Here is a 16875-nt window from a genome sequence, read left to right as displayed (position 1 = left end):
GTCCAACCACATTTAAACATTCTCATCACTGCATTTAAGTCCTCTGCATAATGTCACTTTACATTCTCACACAGAAGCAGCACAAGACACATACACAGGCACTAACAATGATCTACTACCAGCCACAAACACAGGTGAAAATTTAAAATTATATTACAATAGCAAGTACCACATTACTGAATCATCTTAATGCTAACCTAAATATTCCACTCGGGAAATGAAGATTTGTGAATAATATATACTTTAGTTCCCCAAATTTAAAAAAGAAAAAAGAAAAAAAAAAATTAAAAGCTTGTTTCACATGTACATTATTTGCAACTAAACACAAGCACTTATGATGTCACTTATTTAAAAATATACATAAAATGTCCAGTGCCTCAAAATCCAAAGAATTAAACTATTTTCTGTATTGGTTAATACAGAATAGGTAAGGCCTGACATCCTCAGTCAAAGGGGCTACCTGAACATACACTACACCAGGCACTTCTGGTAAAGGAATGACAAAAATTCAATACACTAAGTAAGTTCAAGTCATTTATTTCCTACACATCCCACAGCTAAGTCAAAGGTTTTTCTGAGGCAAAAGTGATACAAACACAATTTAAGAACGCTTACATTAAACAAAACTCCTTCACTCACCATGACAAAATAATCCTCCATTATTCAAAACCTAAATAATACCATTAAATAACTTAGACTGGATTCCACTGTGGCTAGGCATTCGCTATTAATACCTTCAGCTCCGAATCTGCTCCTCCCACTTAACATGCTCTCAGCAAAGTCTTTCTGCTATCAGTCTCTGTAATGCAAAAAACTGAGCAAAAGCTTTTAGCGCAAATGTCCAACAACACAATTTACAAGAAGCTGAGGAATTACCATCAAAAAGGCAGTGTAATGAGAATGGAAACTCCATACCAGACTGGAACAAAATCACTATGATATTCTGAAAAGTTCCTTATAAGCAAGTCATAAAATGTCAAGACCCAAGAATGATGAAATGGTGCCTGCCCTTAATACTAACACTTAGTGGGCAGAGGCAGGTGGAGCCCTTTTTTGAGCCCAGCATGATCTACATTGAGAGTTCCAGGCTAGCCAGAACTAAACAGTGAGGCTGCCCCACAGCAAAGTAAAGTACAACAAACAAACAAACAAACAAATAAAAAACCAAAACGAACAAAAGACCCTAACAACACTTCTAAGAATATTACATTCTGATTCTTGAAACATCTGTGAAGTATACAAGGTTATCTGTTCAACAAAGTACTCAAATATGTAGTCCATAACATTCAAAATGCATCCTATTTAAAAAACAAAACAAAACAAAAAACTTCAGCAAAAAATGTAAAGAGCTACTGTGCCAAAAGTAGGCCCTTAAAACATGATGCTCATCCTTTACAATGGCTTTGACTTCTCTAGCTCCTTACTTGAAGGTTTACTATGGAAAAAAGAAAAAGAAAAAAAAAAGGCCATTTGGTGATGTAAGGTAAAATTTTCTCAAGACTCTTATTTGTGTTTTCACTCACAAAAATGGAAGAGCAGCCCAGGGCTCTGGGAGGAAGAAGCAGAAATTCCACACAGAAACCAACCCCTTCTGGTACTAGTTTGGACAGAACTGAGAAAAGTGGGGAAAGTGGAATAAATTATGTGGCCACTTTTCTCTTATTACCCCAGAAGAATGCATGCCAATTACCTGACACTATTAGGTGAGCCTTCCCTTTTCAGATATGGTTGGAAAGTAGGATCCAATCTCTGGAGCGCTGAGAGCCAAGAGTGAATTTTTATTTTTCCTATATCTGCTAAGACATATTGGAAAAAAGAGTGGATTAGATCTGTACAGTTTCTGTGAACTATGAGCATATGTAGTACTTTGTCTATAATTTTTCAACTTCTTCAGGAGAAGCTTCAGAGTTCTGTGAACGCAGCCATCTCCTCAGTGCACAATTAGTGCCCTCGTTAATTACTGCTAGATGATACAAACCAGTCTCAGGCCAACTCATTAGATAGCTGTACCTAAAAAGGTCGCTGATTCTTTGAAATGTCTTTTAGCTTTTCTTTTCTGATGATTATGGTTTCATCCTATTTTCCTCTAACATGACTGTCAACAAAATCATTGTTCAAGAATGGGCATGGGGACACACACCTTTAATCTTAGAGAGAGGCAGATCTCAAGAGTTCAAGCCCACGATGGGCTACATAGTACATAGTGAGACCTTGTCTCAAAAACAGACAACAAACGAACAAATACCACAAAAAAACAAACAACAAAAAACTTCATTAAAAAAACTCTGCAAAAGGCTCAAATATAAAACTAAGTTAAAATTATACTTCAGTATGAAAAAATTTAAAACAATAAACAAGTTTACACATATCTTTTGTTATCTGAAGACTAAGTGGGACAGAGGGGAAGACTTCCTATTGGGACTCTAGGTCAGAGAAGCATGGGAGAACGGGGAAATAGAAGGATCCAGAGGGTTCTAGAAACCTACAAGTAGAACATTATGATGGGCAGATCTAGGCCCAAGGGTTCTGCTCAAACTATGGTACCAGCCAAGGACAATACGTGCAGTAAACTTCGAGCCCCTACCCAGATGTAGCCAATGGACAGGACATTCTCCACAGTTGAGTGGAGAGTGGGGTCTGACTTTCACATGAACTCTGGTGCCCCATATTTGACCACATCCCCTGGATGGGGAGGCCTGGTGGCACTCAGAGGAAGGATAGCAGGCTACCAAGAAGAGATTTGATACCCTATGAGCATATACAGGGGGAAGAGGTCCTCCTCAGTCACAGTCATAGGGGAGGGGAGTAAGGGGAAAATGGGAGGGAGGGAAGAATGGGAAGATACAAGGGATGGGATAACTATTGAGATGTAATATGAATAAATTAATAAAAAATTTTTTAAAGATCTTGCTAAAAGTAGCGTGGTGGCGCTCACCTGTAGTCCCAGCACTCTGGAGGCAGAGGCAGGGGATGCCTGTGAGTTCAGAACAGCCTCCCCTACACAGAAAAACCCTGTCTTGGAACACTGCCCCATGGCACCCCCCAAAAAAAAATCTTACATAAAACTAAGAGAAAAGGCACTGTCGAATGCCACAGAACACATTTCTCATATTTGAAAACATGAAAAAAAGGTTCAGTTTATTACTGACATTAGCTGTGTGGCTGATAAATGAACAGAGTTATCATTTTCTGAGTTCCTACTGAGTGAGACTACAACTGCCATGTGTCACTCATTCTTCTCCGGACAAGTTCACACCCTCTTCACAAGCCTGTTCGGCCCTGATACCTTCCCTTAACGCAAGGCAAATTGCCTTCTTTTCTCAGTCCTACAGCTTAATACACAGCACTCCTCTGACAATCTGTAACTATTACTCTTTCAACCTAATGGTATTTTCACACTTCAGCTAGACAAATTACTTATTAAAGTCTACCAGTGAAAGTAACAATATGGAATGGATCCATGTAATTATAACCACACATGTATACATACACTGGAAATGTAAAGATACTCTAGTGCATGGAAACGTTCATTTGAAGTTTAAATCACTCATTAACTGCTAGATGGAACCTGGGACCCTGTGAGCATTAAGGCAGGTGCTTTATCACGGCCGCATCTCTGGCATGCTGCTAATAGGCTTTATGTAATCATTTGTATAGTGAAAGACAAAACCTTCTTTTAAAAAATTCTGATTGCATAATATCAAATACTAATTAAAAATAATCTTTCTCCAAGCTTATAAAAACTCTCCTTAAACACCAGGTATTGTGATAATTTTCATTAGTATCCAGATTAGAATGCAGTAAATTCCAAACCTACCTAGTCATAATAAGCTTAAACTTAAAGAAATTTTTCCCTATATTTAGAACAAAATGATAAATAATACACATTCAGTAACGATTAGTGTAGACCATAATTCAACACAATTTCACAAGAGCTGGTGCTATCAAGCAGGCATGAAATAGTTCACTGCAACTTCTAACCACCTGTGGTGGCCCAGATAGTTTTTTTTTCCCCCTTCATATGAAGATGTTTTAAATGTGTCTGCATAAGAAAATCAGGTAAATAAGTAAGTATACTCAACCCAAATATGCAGTACATTTTTTTTTCTAAACAAAGGCAGTCTTGATTAGGAAGTTTCATTTCTCAGGGACAGCTGACCAACATTTAGTGTTTTCTTGGTCATGCTGTACCATATGCATAGATACACATGATTATCCCTATTGAATACTGACCACCTTTTAACCCCATAGCACCAAAGTCCCAATTTTAAAATGTTCAAGTCTTTCAGGTTTTAAAACAAGAAAATAAGCAACAATGTATAAAATTCATTTCTAGTTTATAGCTTGAAACATTACCATCTCTAATGTTTTTAATAATTCAAATTTTCAACTATATTTGATTTGAATGAAGAAAGTGCTCAGAGTGTAAGTTTCTGAGAAATTTCTCAAGAGTCTAATTTTCTAATTCAGTGACACACAATCAATGCTATGAAGGTTAACAGAACTCCAAGGTGGTGATGCATATGTTGCCTTACATTTGTGTAGGCTCTATAGAACCTTTATGCTGAAGAAATGCAATCAGTTAAATAACACATCTGTAGAAGGAATATCTTGTATATTGTATGGATGTTACCACCCTGCCAAGAGTAAATCTGATGGCCTACAGCTTAGATAGGAAATAGGAGGCGGGACATCTGGGAGGCAGAAAGGATTCAGAGAGAGAGCCAGAAGAGGGAGAGTCATCAGCAAGATGTGAGGTTAGATGCATGGTACCTGCGCACAAGTAACCAGCCACATAGCACAACGTATATTAGAATAAATGGGTTATTTTAAGTTATGAGCTAGTCAGAGAAGTACCTAGCTATATGGCCTATATACTTATAAATATATTTTGACTCTCATGAGTCTTTATTCTAGGAGCCTGGGGCCAAGAGGAAAACTATCCTGCAACACACATCAGAGTCTATAACTGTGACATCATCAACATGGCCAACTAGGACTCCCTTTTCAGTTCCTCTATGGTTAATCTCTTTTTCCCTGTTCCCTTGACTACCTCCCTCATAAGCTTTTGTTTTTTGAGACATAGTACTTACACTGCTCCAACTGACTCTTAGGATTACAAGTATGCCTGGCCTCCTTTTATTTTTAATTTTCTTAGGATGACAAAATGTGACTATGATCCAATTTTAAAAACACTGTCAATAAGGTTTAGTTCTAAATGAATAATCTCCAAGTTACCTCACTGTTACTTCCAGATACCTGTAACTCATGAGCAACAGTTAGTAAAGACCAAGTGTCTCTTATAAGAAACTCTTGGCACCAGAAATGATCCTGGCTTTCTGACTTTTGGCTATTTGCATATACAGAATGAGATATGCTGGGGCTGGAACTCAAACCTAAACATGAAATTCATTGTTTATTGCATACCTTATACACACAGCCTAAATGTAATCTTATGTAATGTTTCAAATAACTTTACACATTAAACAAAAGTTATATGTCAATATTCGCAAAGTTTCAGATTTCCCCACTAAGGGTGCTCAACCTATAGACAGATCAGTGAGTTCTAATTTTCAAACAATAGGATAGACTTAAGGAGACTGAGTCAGAGGCAGCATTCTTGCCTGAAATCAGACTGAAAGCAGTAAGTAAAGAGGAAGCTTTGCACATCTGAACAGAACACTCCTCAGAGATGAAACACTTCACAAGCAGATGGGACACAGACCTGCATGTAGCTGAGCATGCCCATGATCCAGACACCCCTAGGACCCACAGAAACTGAAAGCTGCCATTAACTGTTTGGAGCACTTAGCAAAAACAACTCATTTTCTTCAGTTTTATTAGTATTAAATTAATAGACTGCTTATATCCAGCACCTCCATGCTAAGCCATGAAATTAACACTGCCTAAGAGTGCCAGTGACCCATGCAAGGTCTTAACAAAGCAACCAACAGCACCTAGAACTAGTTGTAGCAAAAATCATCCCAGAAGAATGATACTTAATAAACATGTTATTAAACAAACGAAACAAAACCAAAAACCGAGTAATAGTGTTCTAAAAGAAATAAAACACTAGCCAGTCAAGGGAGCCTACAAGACAATGCTGCGTTTAGAGCGGGAGGTGGAGAAGTCCATGAAGCTAGAGGCGAACACAGCGTGGAAAGACAAAAATCACACGGCACCCACTGACGCTGGAAGAACAGCCAAAGGGCGTGGAAACAATGACCCAACAGCCGCCTTAGTTCCCATGACTTTCCAACCCAACTTTACAGTAATCTTTTGTTATTTTGAGGTGAGGTGAGTCTTATCTTCTCACAATACTGAGTTCTACCTTAGCCTAGCATCAATCACTTGCGAGTACTTGCCTCTATCAATTAACACTGATAATCCAACTGCAGCATTACTTGTCAGAAAACCACCCACCTGGCTTGTACACTCTAATAACCCAATCCCCACCTTCCTCCAGACGGACCATCACATTCCTTCCTGCTAACTGGCTCACAGGCACTCCCACTATCAACACTAGTCCACGTGCCTTTCAGGCTTTCACTTTCCTACACATGCTGGCCTCCTACGGACCTGCCCACACAAACAGGGATGGCCGTGAAGCTCAAGCCAAGCAAACAATATGCATTCCATGGGTTCCATTGTTTGTTCAAGGCTGTGTAACCAGATAGGTAGCAAATTAAATCCCTCATTAAAAACAAAACAAAACAAAAAACAAAAAAAAACCAGCCATATATCAGTAGACCTCTTTCTCTCTCCCTCCCCTCTTTTTTTCTCTTTCTCTCTCTCCCTCCCTGTCCTCTAGATTTTTCCCCCAAGCTACTCTCATGCCTTGAACTTGTTGAATCCTTTGAGAGAGTAGTAACAGATCCTTACTGAGTCAGGGATTTAGAGCAAACCAGAGACATGTCTCCACTACCTCTAGCAACAAAGCAGTAGTGTTTTTTCCTTCCTAATACTGTTAATATCTAGTAAAAAAAAAAATCAATTAATTTTAAAATTAAAAACTTGCTGAGTGTGATGGGGTACACTTTTAATCCCAGAACTCAGTAAGCAGAGTCAGGCAGATCTCTGTGAGTTTCAAAGCCAGCCTGGTTAACATAGTGAGTTCCAGAACAGGGCTATGTAGAGAGACTCTTGTCTTAAAAACCTAAATAAACAGAGGCTGAAGAGTTTGCTCAATGGTTAAGAGCATTGGCTGCTCTTCCAGGAGACCAAAAACTCAATTCCCATCACCTACAAGCCAGCTCACGCCTGTTCGTCTGTAACTCCAGTTCCAGGGCTAAAAGGAGTACACCAGCACTGTTCAGAGTTCTAAAGGACAACAGTGTACTTTGAAAAAACAAGCAATTTGCATTTGAGCCAAATACAAGTTCTTTAACAACATTGCTAGAATTTGTCTCTGATCTATTCGCTGTCTTTCCATTAGAAAATATTAAAGTGGGAACATGATTGGTTTTGTTTAAAGTACTTTGCATATGTTACAGATATGTTACAATTTCTTGAGAACAAATAAAGAAAAAATACCTACTCATATTCATTCTTGAGATCACTACTGCTGACCATGAACCTACCAGCAGAGTCAACTATGTCACAGAGTGCCAGGGAGATGCAAAAGCCAGTTATGAGCTCAGTCCTCAAAGAACAAGGCTGCTGGCCTGTGTGGCCAAAGACCCTGTCTGATTTCTCACGGAAGTCTGAGTATTCTACTCAGAAACTGCTCCCCTTCGAGCGCGCATGTGTCAATACAGTGAGATTTTGCCTTAAATTTCAAAAGATTCCCAATGTTAAGAAATTCAGACCCAATAAGGCAAATCAAGTTATACAGATATATTTCTTAAATATTATGGCCTCCTAGTTGCTGGGTTTATAATCCAAGGACTTCCGAAAGATCATCAGGATACAGGTAAAACAGACCAACAGGGATCCCTGTACTTTCAGAAAATACTTGATTATGAGTTTTTGCCAGAATTCATCATGAACTAACACCTGAACCATGACACACTTCCCCAAAAGCCTACCACGTCAAGCATAAATGATATAAAAATTACTATGAGCAACAAGTAATATTGGTAGAATCCAGCCAAGAAAGACACAACCTTCAAATTTCATATTATTGGATGTCACCAATTTAGTCTTTTATACTAATTACAGCTAACAATTGCCAAACTTTTAAGAAGCATTATAATTACCAAAGTGCATGGACTAGACCCAAAACAAGCAATTTGGCCTTTACTCTAATTTCTGAGACTATTCTCTTCCCACAGGTTTCAACCAAGCTTGTTATTCTATCCGTTTATACAACTTAAGGTAAATTAACCCCACAGAAAATTTTGCCAACAACCTCAATAAGGCACCAATATAACCCACTTCATGTAAACCATATGTTTCCCAATATTGACTTTTTAAAATAATACAAGATTTCAAGTGATTAGGTATTCTAAAAAGCTTAAAACACATTAAAGCTAGTAAATTTTGTGTTCTACAACTCTAAAAGGAATCAATTAAAAAGATTTTGATTATTGTGGAAGAGCTTTCCGATTTGTGGACCAAACAATGCAGAAGCTATGGGTGGGTGGGGGGTGGGGGGGGAGTGCTGTTTACTGGCTTGCTCAGCCTGTGTTCTTTATTTTATTTTATTATTTGTTTGTTTTTCGAGACAGTGACTCTCTGTGTAGCCTTGGCTGTTCTGGATTCATTTTGTAGACCAGGCTGGCCTTGAACTCACAGTGAGCCACCTGCCTCTGCCTCACCAAGTGCTGGGATTAAAGGCGTGCACCACAATGCCCTGTGTTCTTACAGAGGACCAACAGCCCCAGGATGGCCCCACCCATGATGGGCTGGGACCTCCTCCAGTGATCACTATCCAGATTCTAGACAGCCAAGACTACACACAGAGAAACCCAGCCTAGGGGAAAAAGCCTCACAGCTATGGATCTCACGGAGACATTTCCTCAACTGAGGTTCCTTCACCTCTGAGGGCTCTAGCTTGTGTCAAGTTGACAGAAAACCAGCTCAAACAGTAATCTTTCTCATTGTTTGGTAGTGCTAAGGAATGAACACGAGGCCATGGGTTGTTTGTGTATACTAATAAGCAAGTGGGCTGAAACTGACTGACCTGTATCCTGCCTAGAAAGGCTTGAAACAAGGCAGTCACCAAAATGAAGGCAATGCCTCATGTGTCAGGGTTAGAAGAAGCCTTCTGAAACTTCCCACATGACTCTTTACAGAAGAATGGCAAAGCTCAGCAGAAGTACATGCAAAAAGCCAGCAAGAGCACTGAACTCATGGAGCAAGCAATGTTAGGTAGGTACTTACATTAAGAAGCAACTCATCTTTTGTTTTAAGAGGAATATTCTTATTTTCCTTCTCGACTTGTACATCTTCCTCTCCATCTGACAGCACTGGAGGAAGAGATACACAGGAGGAAGAAGAGGAGGAAGAAGAAGAGGAGGAACTTGAACTATCTGAATCTGTTTCACTGTAGAGAAAAAGTTGAAAACTTAGTCAGGTACTTTCGTTAAAAACAAACAAACAAACAAACAAACAAACAGATTCCCAGTAGGAAACAATTAGCTTTTTCTACTTATCCCTAACCCTCCTCGTAAGAGATGGGGTTCTCTGTGTAACTCTCTTGCTGTGCTGGAATTCTGTATACCTGGCTGGCCCTGAACCAGAGATCTGGCTGCCTGTGTCTCTAGAAGTGCCAGGATTAAAGTTGTATACCACCAAACCCAGACTTTTTTGTTCATTTTGAATTCCCTGACCTAAAGCAAGAACAAGGCTCATTAGAATGAAAAGGTCATGAGAAGGTCAATGTAATAGCAGTGCCATGAAGACCTGTGGGAAGATGCTATTTCTGGCACTGGATACATGACGATTAAAAACATATAAAGCCTGGGCCCTCTCTGGGCCAAGCGTGCCACATGTAATCTCTATGAGTACAATACAAATGATGCACACAACAATCAGTAGCTATCAGTAACTCTGGGCAAAGCACCTGTCTGAGTCACGTATGGATGGGGCTACTTAATTCAATGAGGAGTTTCCTCTCAGTCATCACCTTGGAAGGGCTTCAAAGCTGCCATGGTGACCACTTCACTCTGAAAACTTTGGCTTGACTCAACCAGACCCCCTACTTTAGCCTGTTCTTTATGTTATTTTCAAGTGTCTTACCCACAGTCACCTTTTTTTCTCTGCACTCTTCAGGCGTAAAACATTCATTGCAATGATCTCAGTCATCATCCACATGCAGAGAAACGCCTCCATGTTCAGCCCTGACATTACTAACACCTAGGCACAGAGCAATCACAACTATATGAATCGTACACACCTCACTCCTGTTTCCAGCAAGTGAAAAGCTAGGGGGAAACGCATTCTTCTAACTCAGTGAGTGTCTTTCCCTTATGGCCTCTTTTTATTTCACGACTTAGTCTTCCATCCAGCTGTGGCGGGTGAGACCCTGGCATCATTTTAAAAGTACTTCATCCTCGTTCACTCATAACAGTCCAATCTCCTAATCTATTCTACTTCCTGTTCCCACAATGCCCTCTTTCAGGACATTGCTTCTCACCTAACATTTTCTGTAACAGCCGTATAACAACAACAACAAAACTGGCCTCTCTCCACAATGACTCTTCATCCCACTGCTGCTACTCTGACCTTCTCATTACCTCGCATCCAAATGAGCTCCTGCTCTTGCTTTAAAAACAAATTTGTGATTGGACAAGAGATAACACTTAAGATTTTAGCAACAGTACTGTGTTTATATAAAAGAACGTCTACGTTAAGCCATGCGTGGTGGTACATGCTTGAAACTTCAGCTTTCCTGAAAGCAGGAGAGTCGGAAACTCAAGGTCACCCTTGGCTACATAGCAATTCTGAAGCTACCCTCAGCTAACAGACTCTGGGGAGGGAATGCTCTGTCTGTTTTCTAAAGAGACAGAGAAAGAAGGTGTGAACTTGGGATAGATGAAAGGAGCTGGGGGGAGAAGAGGGAGCAAACCATGATCAGAATATGTTACATGAAAAAAGCATTTTCAATTATAACAAGAATGCCATGCTGATGTATTTGAATGTCATGATGTCTGCAGCAAACTAGTTTTAAATGGTCCAGTAACATGCAACTAGTTATACCAAAATACTAACAGTTGTTAAACCAAGATGGTAGCCGTACGGGTTTGTACTTTAAACTAAGAAAATATTTAAGCCGGGCGTGGTGGCGCACGCCTTTAATCCCAGCACTCGGGAGGCAGAGGCAGGCGGATCGCTGTGAGTTCAAGGCCAGCCTGGTCTACAAAGTGAGTCCAGGACAGTCAAGGCTACACAGAGAAACCCTGTCTCGAAAAACCAAAAAAGAAAATATTTAAACCTACAGAAAAATGTTAATGCTCCTCCAAAACATCTACACTGTGAACAAGATAAAGACATGATCCTTAGAATGTCAGGTTTCTAGTAACATCCAGACCCGATTTCCTCCGCCTCCTCACATGGAACCTATTTCTACCATCCACCAAACTCCTAGTATCTTCAATTTGGTACCTTCAGCCTAGAAAACATGTATCCCTTACTAAATTTTCAACTCAAATACTACTTGCTCTGAAACCGATCCCTACTCACCAAGTTATTTCCTTCCCTATTCTCCAGAGCATTTTTCAAAATGCAGGTTGTCCACAGCTTAAAAGCCATCTTGGGGTACCGTTGTGTAGCCGTTTCCTCCCAACTGAAACACTGCCTCCGTGAGGGAGGAGAGGGGCCCCAGAAGACTCAAGAAACTAGTGCAACTCACAAGGCCCTAACCTCAAGTTATAAAAGCAGTAACTACTAGGCAGAGCCTTCTGGCAGAGCTGCCACCACAGCACAGCACAGAGCTCCAGGGCTCTTCCATGACAGAGCTACTGAGTCACCTGTATTCCTGTATACAAGCACAATAAGCACGTTGCTCCCTAAGCTAGGCTTGGGTGGAACTTTCTTTGCCTGTTACTGTGCACTATCTGGGACGAAGAGATGTCTGTTCATGTCTCCTGCGGGGGGGGGGGGGGGGGGGGGCTGGGGGGTTGGGGGTGGGGCGGACCATTTACCAAAACCTTGAAATCTATTGACAAGACGTCATCTACCTGGCACACCAGCAAAATGTACCTTTTTAAAATGTCTTTAAATATCTGGTACCCCTGCCAAAGGGCCAGAAGTCATTTCCAAACGCTATTCAGTTATACTATTGCATCATAGCTCATGGTTCACTTCAAAACCCGCCTCCTGATCTGCATCCTGTATCACTTTCCCAGCAGTGCAGGCTCTGATTACAAGATGGATTATCATCTTAGACCGGCCAAGAAGCCAAGCGGTTCATAATTGGCCTAACTCCATCCACCAATCTCTTCTTCTCCCTCTACGAGAAACTTATTCTCCCTTAGTCAACGGCTTTCTAAAATGCTGCATCTCCTAATCATGTGTCTACCTTGTCCTCCTGCTCAGAAGAAAACCCCCTCACCCCATGCTTGCTCAAATATTTGTAGTTTGATAACATTGGATCTTTTTTTAAAAAAGACACAGAGGAAGTGTCTGTGTAAAGCACAGCGCCCCAGATACTGGTTAGCAAATTTCATAAGAATCCTGCTCCCTAATTAACATTAACTGTCTAGTGTGTGAAGGGTGGTGGGGATCAGGAGTTCAACCAACGTCATTGTCCCAGGCTATAGACCATCCTGGGATATATGAGACCCTTGCTGGGATTGGGGGAGAATCGACTTTGAAACATCAAGTAGGGCTGGAGAAATGACTCAGTGGCTGCTCTTCCAGAAGAGGACCCGGGTTTATGTCCCAGCACCCACATGGCACCTCACAACCGTCTGTAAGTCCTATTCCGTAGGTTCTGACACCCTCAATACAGACATACACGCAGGCAGAACACTAATGTGCATAAATAATTACCATTTAAAAAAAAAAGGAATCCTTTTCCTCACCCTCAACCCCTAACGTCTGAAAAAAAGTAGACTCGATGGAAAAAGTAGCAGTTCTGAACTGAAACAAAAGTCGAAAGTTATAAAGCCTAAAAAGTATACGCTACACTGAGCTGCTACGACACTAACACGGCAAAAATAACGTACAAATGTCGGGGTTTCTACACTGTAAACAGGCCACTGACTGTACCTGTGACTCCATGGTCTAACTAGTTTGGGAGGGGAGTGGCAACTCCTAGAACCGAGCCCAGAGCGTGGAAAAGCAATGCGGCGAGGCCGGGATGCTCGCCCCCAGGGCGCACGTGCACGCCCTGAGCATCAGCTGCGCCGGCCGGCAAAGCGCTCGCGCTAAGTACCACCTAGGCTCCTCCCTCCCCCGACACCCCGGTCCCCGCGCCCCGGGTCCCGGGCAGCACCCCCCAGGGCTCGCGTGCACTCGACCTGTCGGAATCCGAATCCGAGTCCGAGGAGTACGAGGCCTGCAGCACTTGCGGCAGCTCCACGGCGTCGGAGCCGGGGGCGCGGGCCTCGCCCGGCGGCGGCCGATCCGGCTGCGGCGCGCTTCCGCCGGCCTCGGAACTCGGGGCGTGCTCGGCCTGCTCGGCGTCCCGGAGCTCCTCAGGTGGCGGCGGGGCTGCGGAGGCCTGGCCGGAGCCGCCGAACTTGAGCGTCTGCAGCTGCTCGGTGGCCTCCACCACCTCCATGGCAGCGCACGGGCCGCCCACCACCAACTCGAGCTTCTCCTCCCCGGCTCGCGGCGGCGGAACCAAAACTCGCGCGTCTCTCAGGTAACTGCACGCGGAGGGGCCTGAAGACACGCCCCCGGCGTCATTCACGGGACTTCCGGGAGGGCGGGTGACGTCACGGGACGGGACGCGAGTTCCCAGGGCCTGGGAGGACGCCAAGTACGGCTTCCGCGCGGTCCTAAGTCCGCCGCTTTCACTGCTGTGCATGAAAATCTTGAACCAGGCAATCTTGAAAAGGCACTCTTAGTGATTTCTGTTGAAAGTTAAATGAAGATAAAAAGCATACTTATACTCTCACTATAAAAGAAAGAAAAGGAATGAGGAAAGAAACTATTTCGTTTTCCATGCTTCAGGACACTGAAAAGGCAACAGCAGCGGCAAAGGGATTTTGCTGTTGATGTTATGACAATGCCTATATCACACTTGATGCTGCTTCATAGGAAGGGTGGGCTGACCTCAAAATGTTGCATTTTAATCTGGGTGTTCTTTAGTCAGATTGGAAGGCACTCGAGCACAAAGTTAAGATTTAGGGAAAGAAGCGAGGCCTCGGCGGTGCACGCCTTTAATCCCAGCACTCCCGAGGCAGAGGCAGGCGGATCTCTATGAGTTTGATGCCAGCCTGGTCTACAGAGCTAATTTCAAGATAGCCAAGGCTACACAAAGAAACCCTGTCTCAGAAAACAAAGAAGACTTAGGGGAGAGATCAGAATGTTCTGGTTTTCTGGGTCTTTCAATTTGATGCAGCAATACCTCACCTAATAATACTGTAACGACTTAGTAGGCATACGTATTTATGAAGTACTATGTAAAAATGTATATATGATTTACTGACAAGTTATTACAGGGGCTCCATAAAGAATTTCAATTAAACTAAAGGAAGATTTAATCCAGGCATCCATGTATATTAAAGTGTTTACAGTCCAGTAGAAGTTTTAAAAGCAGAAGTAAATCCTGAGGAGATAATTGAAATATACCATACAAGATTCAAGAGCAGATCAATGGCGGGTTAAGACTGGTGGGTTGTGTCATGGAAATCTTTCCAGATAAGGCAAGAATTCAAGATGGTATACTAACGCAATGATTAGGCAACGTTCAGATATCCCAAATCAATATGCATGTGTTCAATTCTCAGCTCTTCCATTATTTCACAAAATACACAATTGTTTACTTAGCGTTATTGTGAGCTACACACTGCTGAGGAACCTAAGTATACAAGAAGATAATGAAGCTGGGCGTGGTAGCCCACTCCTGTAATCCCAGCCCTCAGGGAGGTAGAGGCTGGTGGATGACTTTGAGTTCAAGGCCAGCCTGGTCTACCAAGGGAGTCCAAGACAGCTAAGGCTATACAGAGAAACCCTGCCTTGGAAAGAAAAATTATGGATCACAATCCTACTCAGAAGGAATTAGTAGTTCAGTAGAAAAGATAAATTGGAAAACAAGTGATATCTGTGTACTAGAGAAAGGTACTATAGATGCAGATAGTATTGTTTGTTCGTTGATTTGTTGGTTTGAGACAATGTTTCTCCCTGTAGCCCTGGCTTGCTGGAACTCCCTCTATAAATCAAGCTGGCCTTGAACTCACGGAGCTCCACCTACCTCTGTCTCCTGAGATTAAAGGCTGAGAATAAAGGTGTAACCACCATGCCTGGTATTTTTTTTTTCATACAATTCATTTTTATGACAGAGAAATGCACAGATGGGGAAAATGGAGTGTAGAGAAGACAAGTGGCAAGGCAGGATGCTGAAGTACGCAGTCTGGGAAGTAATGCGACTCTAAGATTCACAGTAGCCATAAACCTGGCTCAAGCCTTGTCTTAGTTGGGATTTCCATTGCTGTCAAGAGACACCATGACCAAGGTGATTCTTACAAAGAAAAATGTATACTTAGGGCTGGCTTACAGCTTCAGAGGTTTAGAACATTACCATCATGGCAGTAACATGGCTGCATCCAGACAGACACGGTGCTGGAGAAGGAGCTGAGAGCTCTACATCTTGATTCACAGGCAGAAAGGAGGAAACTGGTGTGTGTGTCACATTGGCCACCTCAAACACGCCCCCCCCCAATCATTGACGCACTTCCTCTAACAAGGCCACACCTCCTCCAGTAAGGCCATACAACTTTCTAGAACCCTAAAACAAAGCTGACCCTTATAAGAACAGCTTAGACTTCTCTCTGCGAAGCCAGTATTTTGTACCTGACCCACATCAGATCCAAAAATGAGAAAGGGAGAAAGATCACAAAGCCTAAGAATTGTCTCCGCAGAGAGATTCCACTAGTCAGTAGCTCTCCTACCTCATTGTATCTCTCCCTTGAGGCTTCCGTGTCCTACCACGCCCTTCCTTACATAACAGGAGAGTGAAAGCAGGGCCCCTAATAGGTTATTCAAGAACTCCACCACTGAGCCACGCCCCCAACCTTACAGCACCCATCTTGTCAGACCAGGATAAAATGGGTGATTTCCAGCCTGAGTCTAAGATCAGCTTTGACAGGAATGGAAACAAAGCCAAGAATTGACACTTCCCCCCAGCACCCTTAGGGAGCCCCAGGACCCCAGGACCCACCCAACCCTGCAGAAGACTTTTCTTTGAGTATGATGGCAAGCTAGGCATTTAAAGACATCCATGAATATGTTAATCTGAGAAAATAAGAAAACTTCACAAGGGAGAATTAGAAAAAAACATTTTTTTTTCAAACAATTTCCTGCTTCAAACCCTAAATAGCCAGGTGTGGTGGCACAAGCCTTTAATCCCAGCACTCATGAGGCAGAGACTGGTGGATGACTGTGAGACAAAGGAGTCTAGGACAGCCAAGGCTACACAGAGAAACCCTATCTTGAAAAACAAAAACAAACAACAACAACAAAAAAAAAAACCCTCTAAATATTTGTACTAACATTAAACATTTTTAAATATAAATGCATATCTTAGGTTTCAAGCTCATCCTGACTGAATGATATTTCCTGTTTAATCTCTTCTGCTCTCCCCCCTCCCTCATGCCCTATGGTTGTGAAGCTCTTCTGCCAACCAGATTTATACTTCATACTTGACTTTTTCCCCTTGCTGGTATCTTTTCTCTGCCTAATAACAAGAGCTATTTAGTCAGTTACCCAGGTAACACCCTAGAGGAGCCCACTCAACCACTCAACCTTAGTACTCAAGGATCA

The 16875-nt window shown here is 42.2% G+C and overlaps 1 protein-coding gene across 1 annotated transcript in view; it reads right to left on the bottom strand.

The window, feature by feature from the left end:
* Positions 1-13792, bottom strand: part of NAF1 (nuclear assembly factor 1 ribonucleoprotein) — a 32645-nt gene extending 18853 nt beyond the window's left edge. The window contains exons 1-2 of the mRNA XM_084758383.1: positions 13407-13792; positions 9325-9487 (exon numbers count right to left, since the gene is read on the bottom strand). Coding sequence (XP_084614509.1) covers positions 9325-9487; positions 13407-13669 — 426 coding nt within the window. The 5' untranslated portion in view covers positions 13670-13792. The remainder of the gene's footprint in view (positions 1-9324; positions 9488-13406) is intronic.
* Between the last annotated feature and the right edge of the window lie 3083 nt (positions 13793-16875).

The sequence above is a fragment of the Acomys minous genome (genome assembly GCF_964271855.1).
Source record: "Acomys minous genome assembly, chromosome: 15".
Taxonomy (NCBI): Eukaryota; Metazoa; Chordata; class Mammalia; order Rodentia; family Muridae; genus Acomys; species Acomys minous.
The sequence above is the reverse complement of the archived record's forward strand: the minus strand, read 5'-3'. Positions and strand labels throughout refer to the sequence as shown.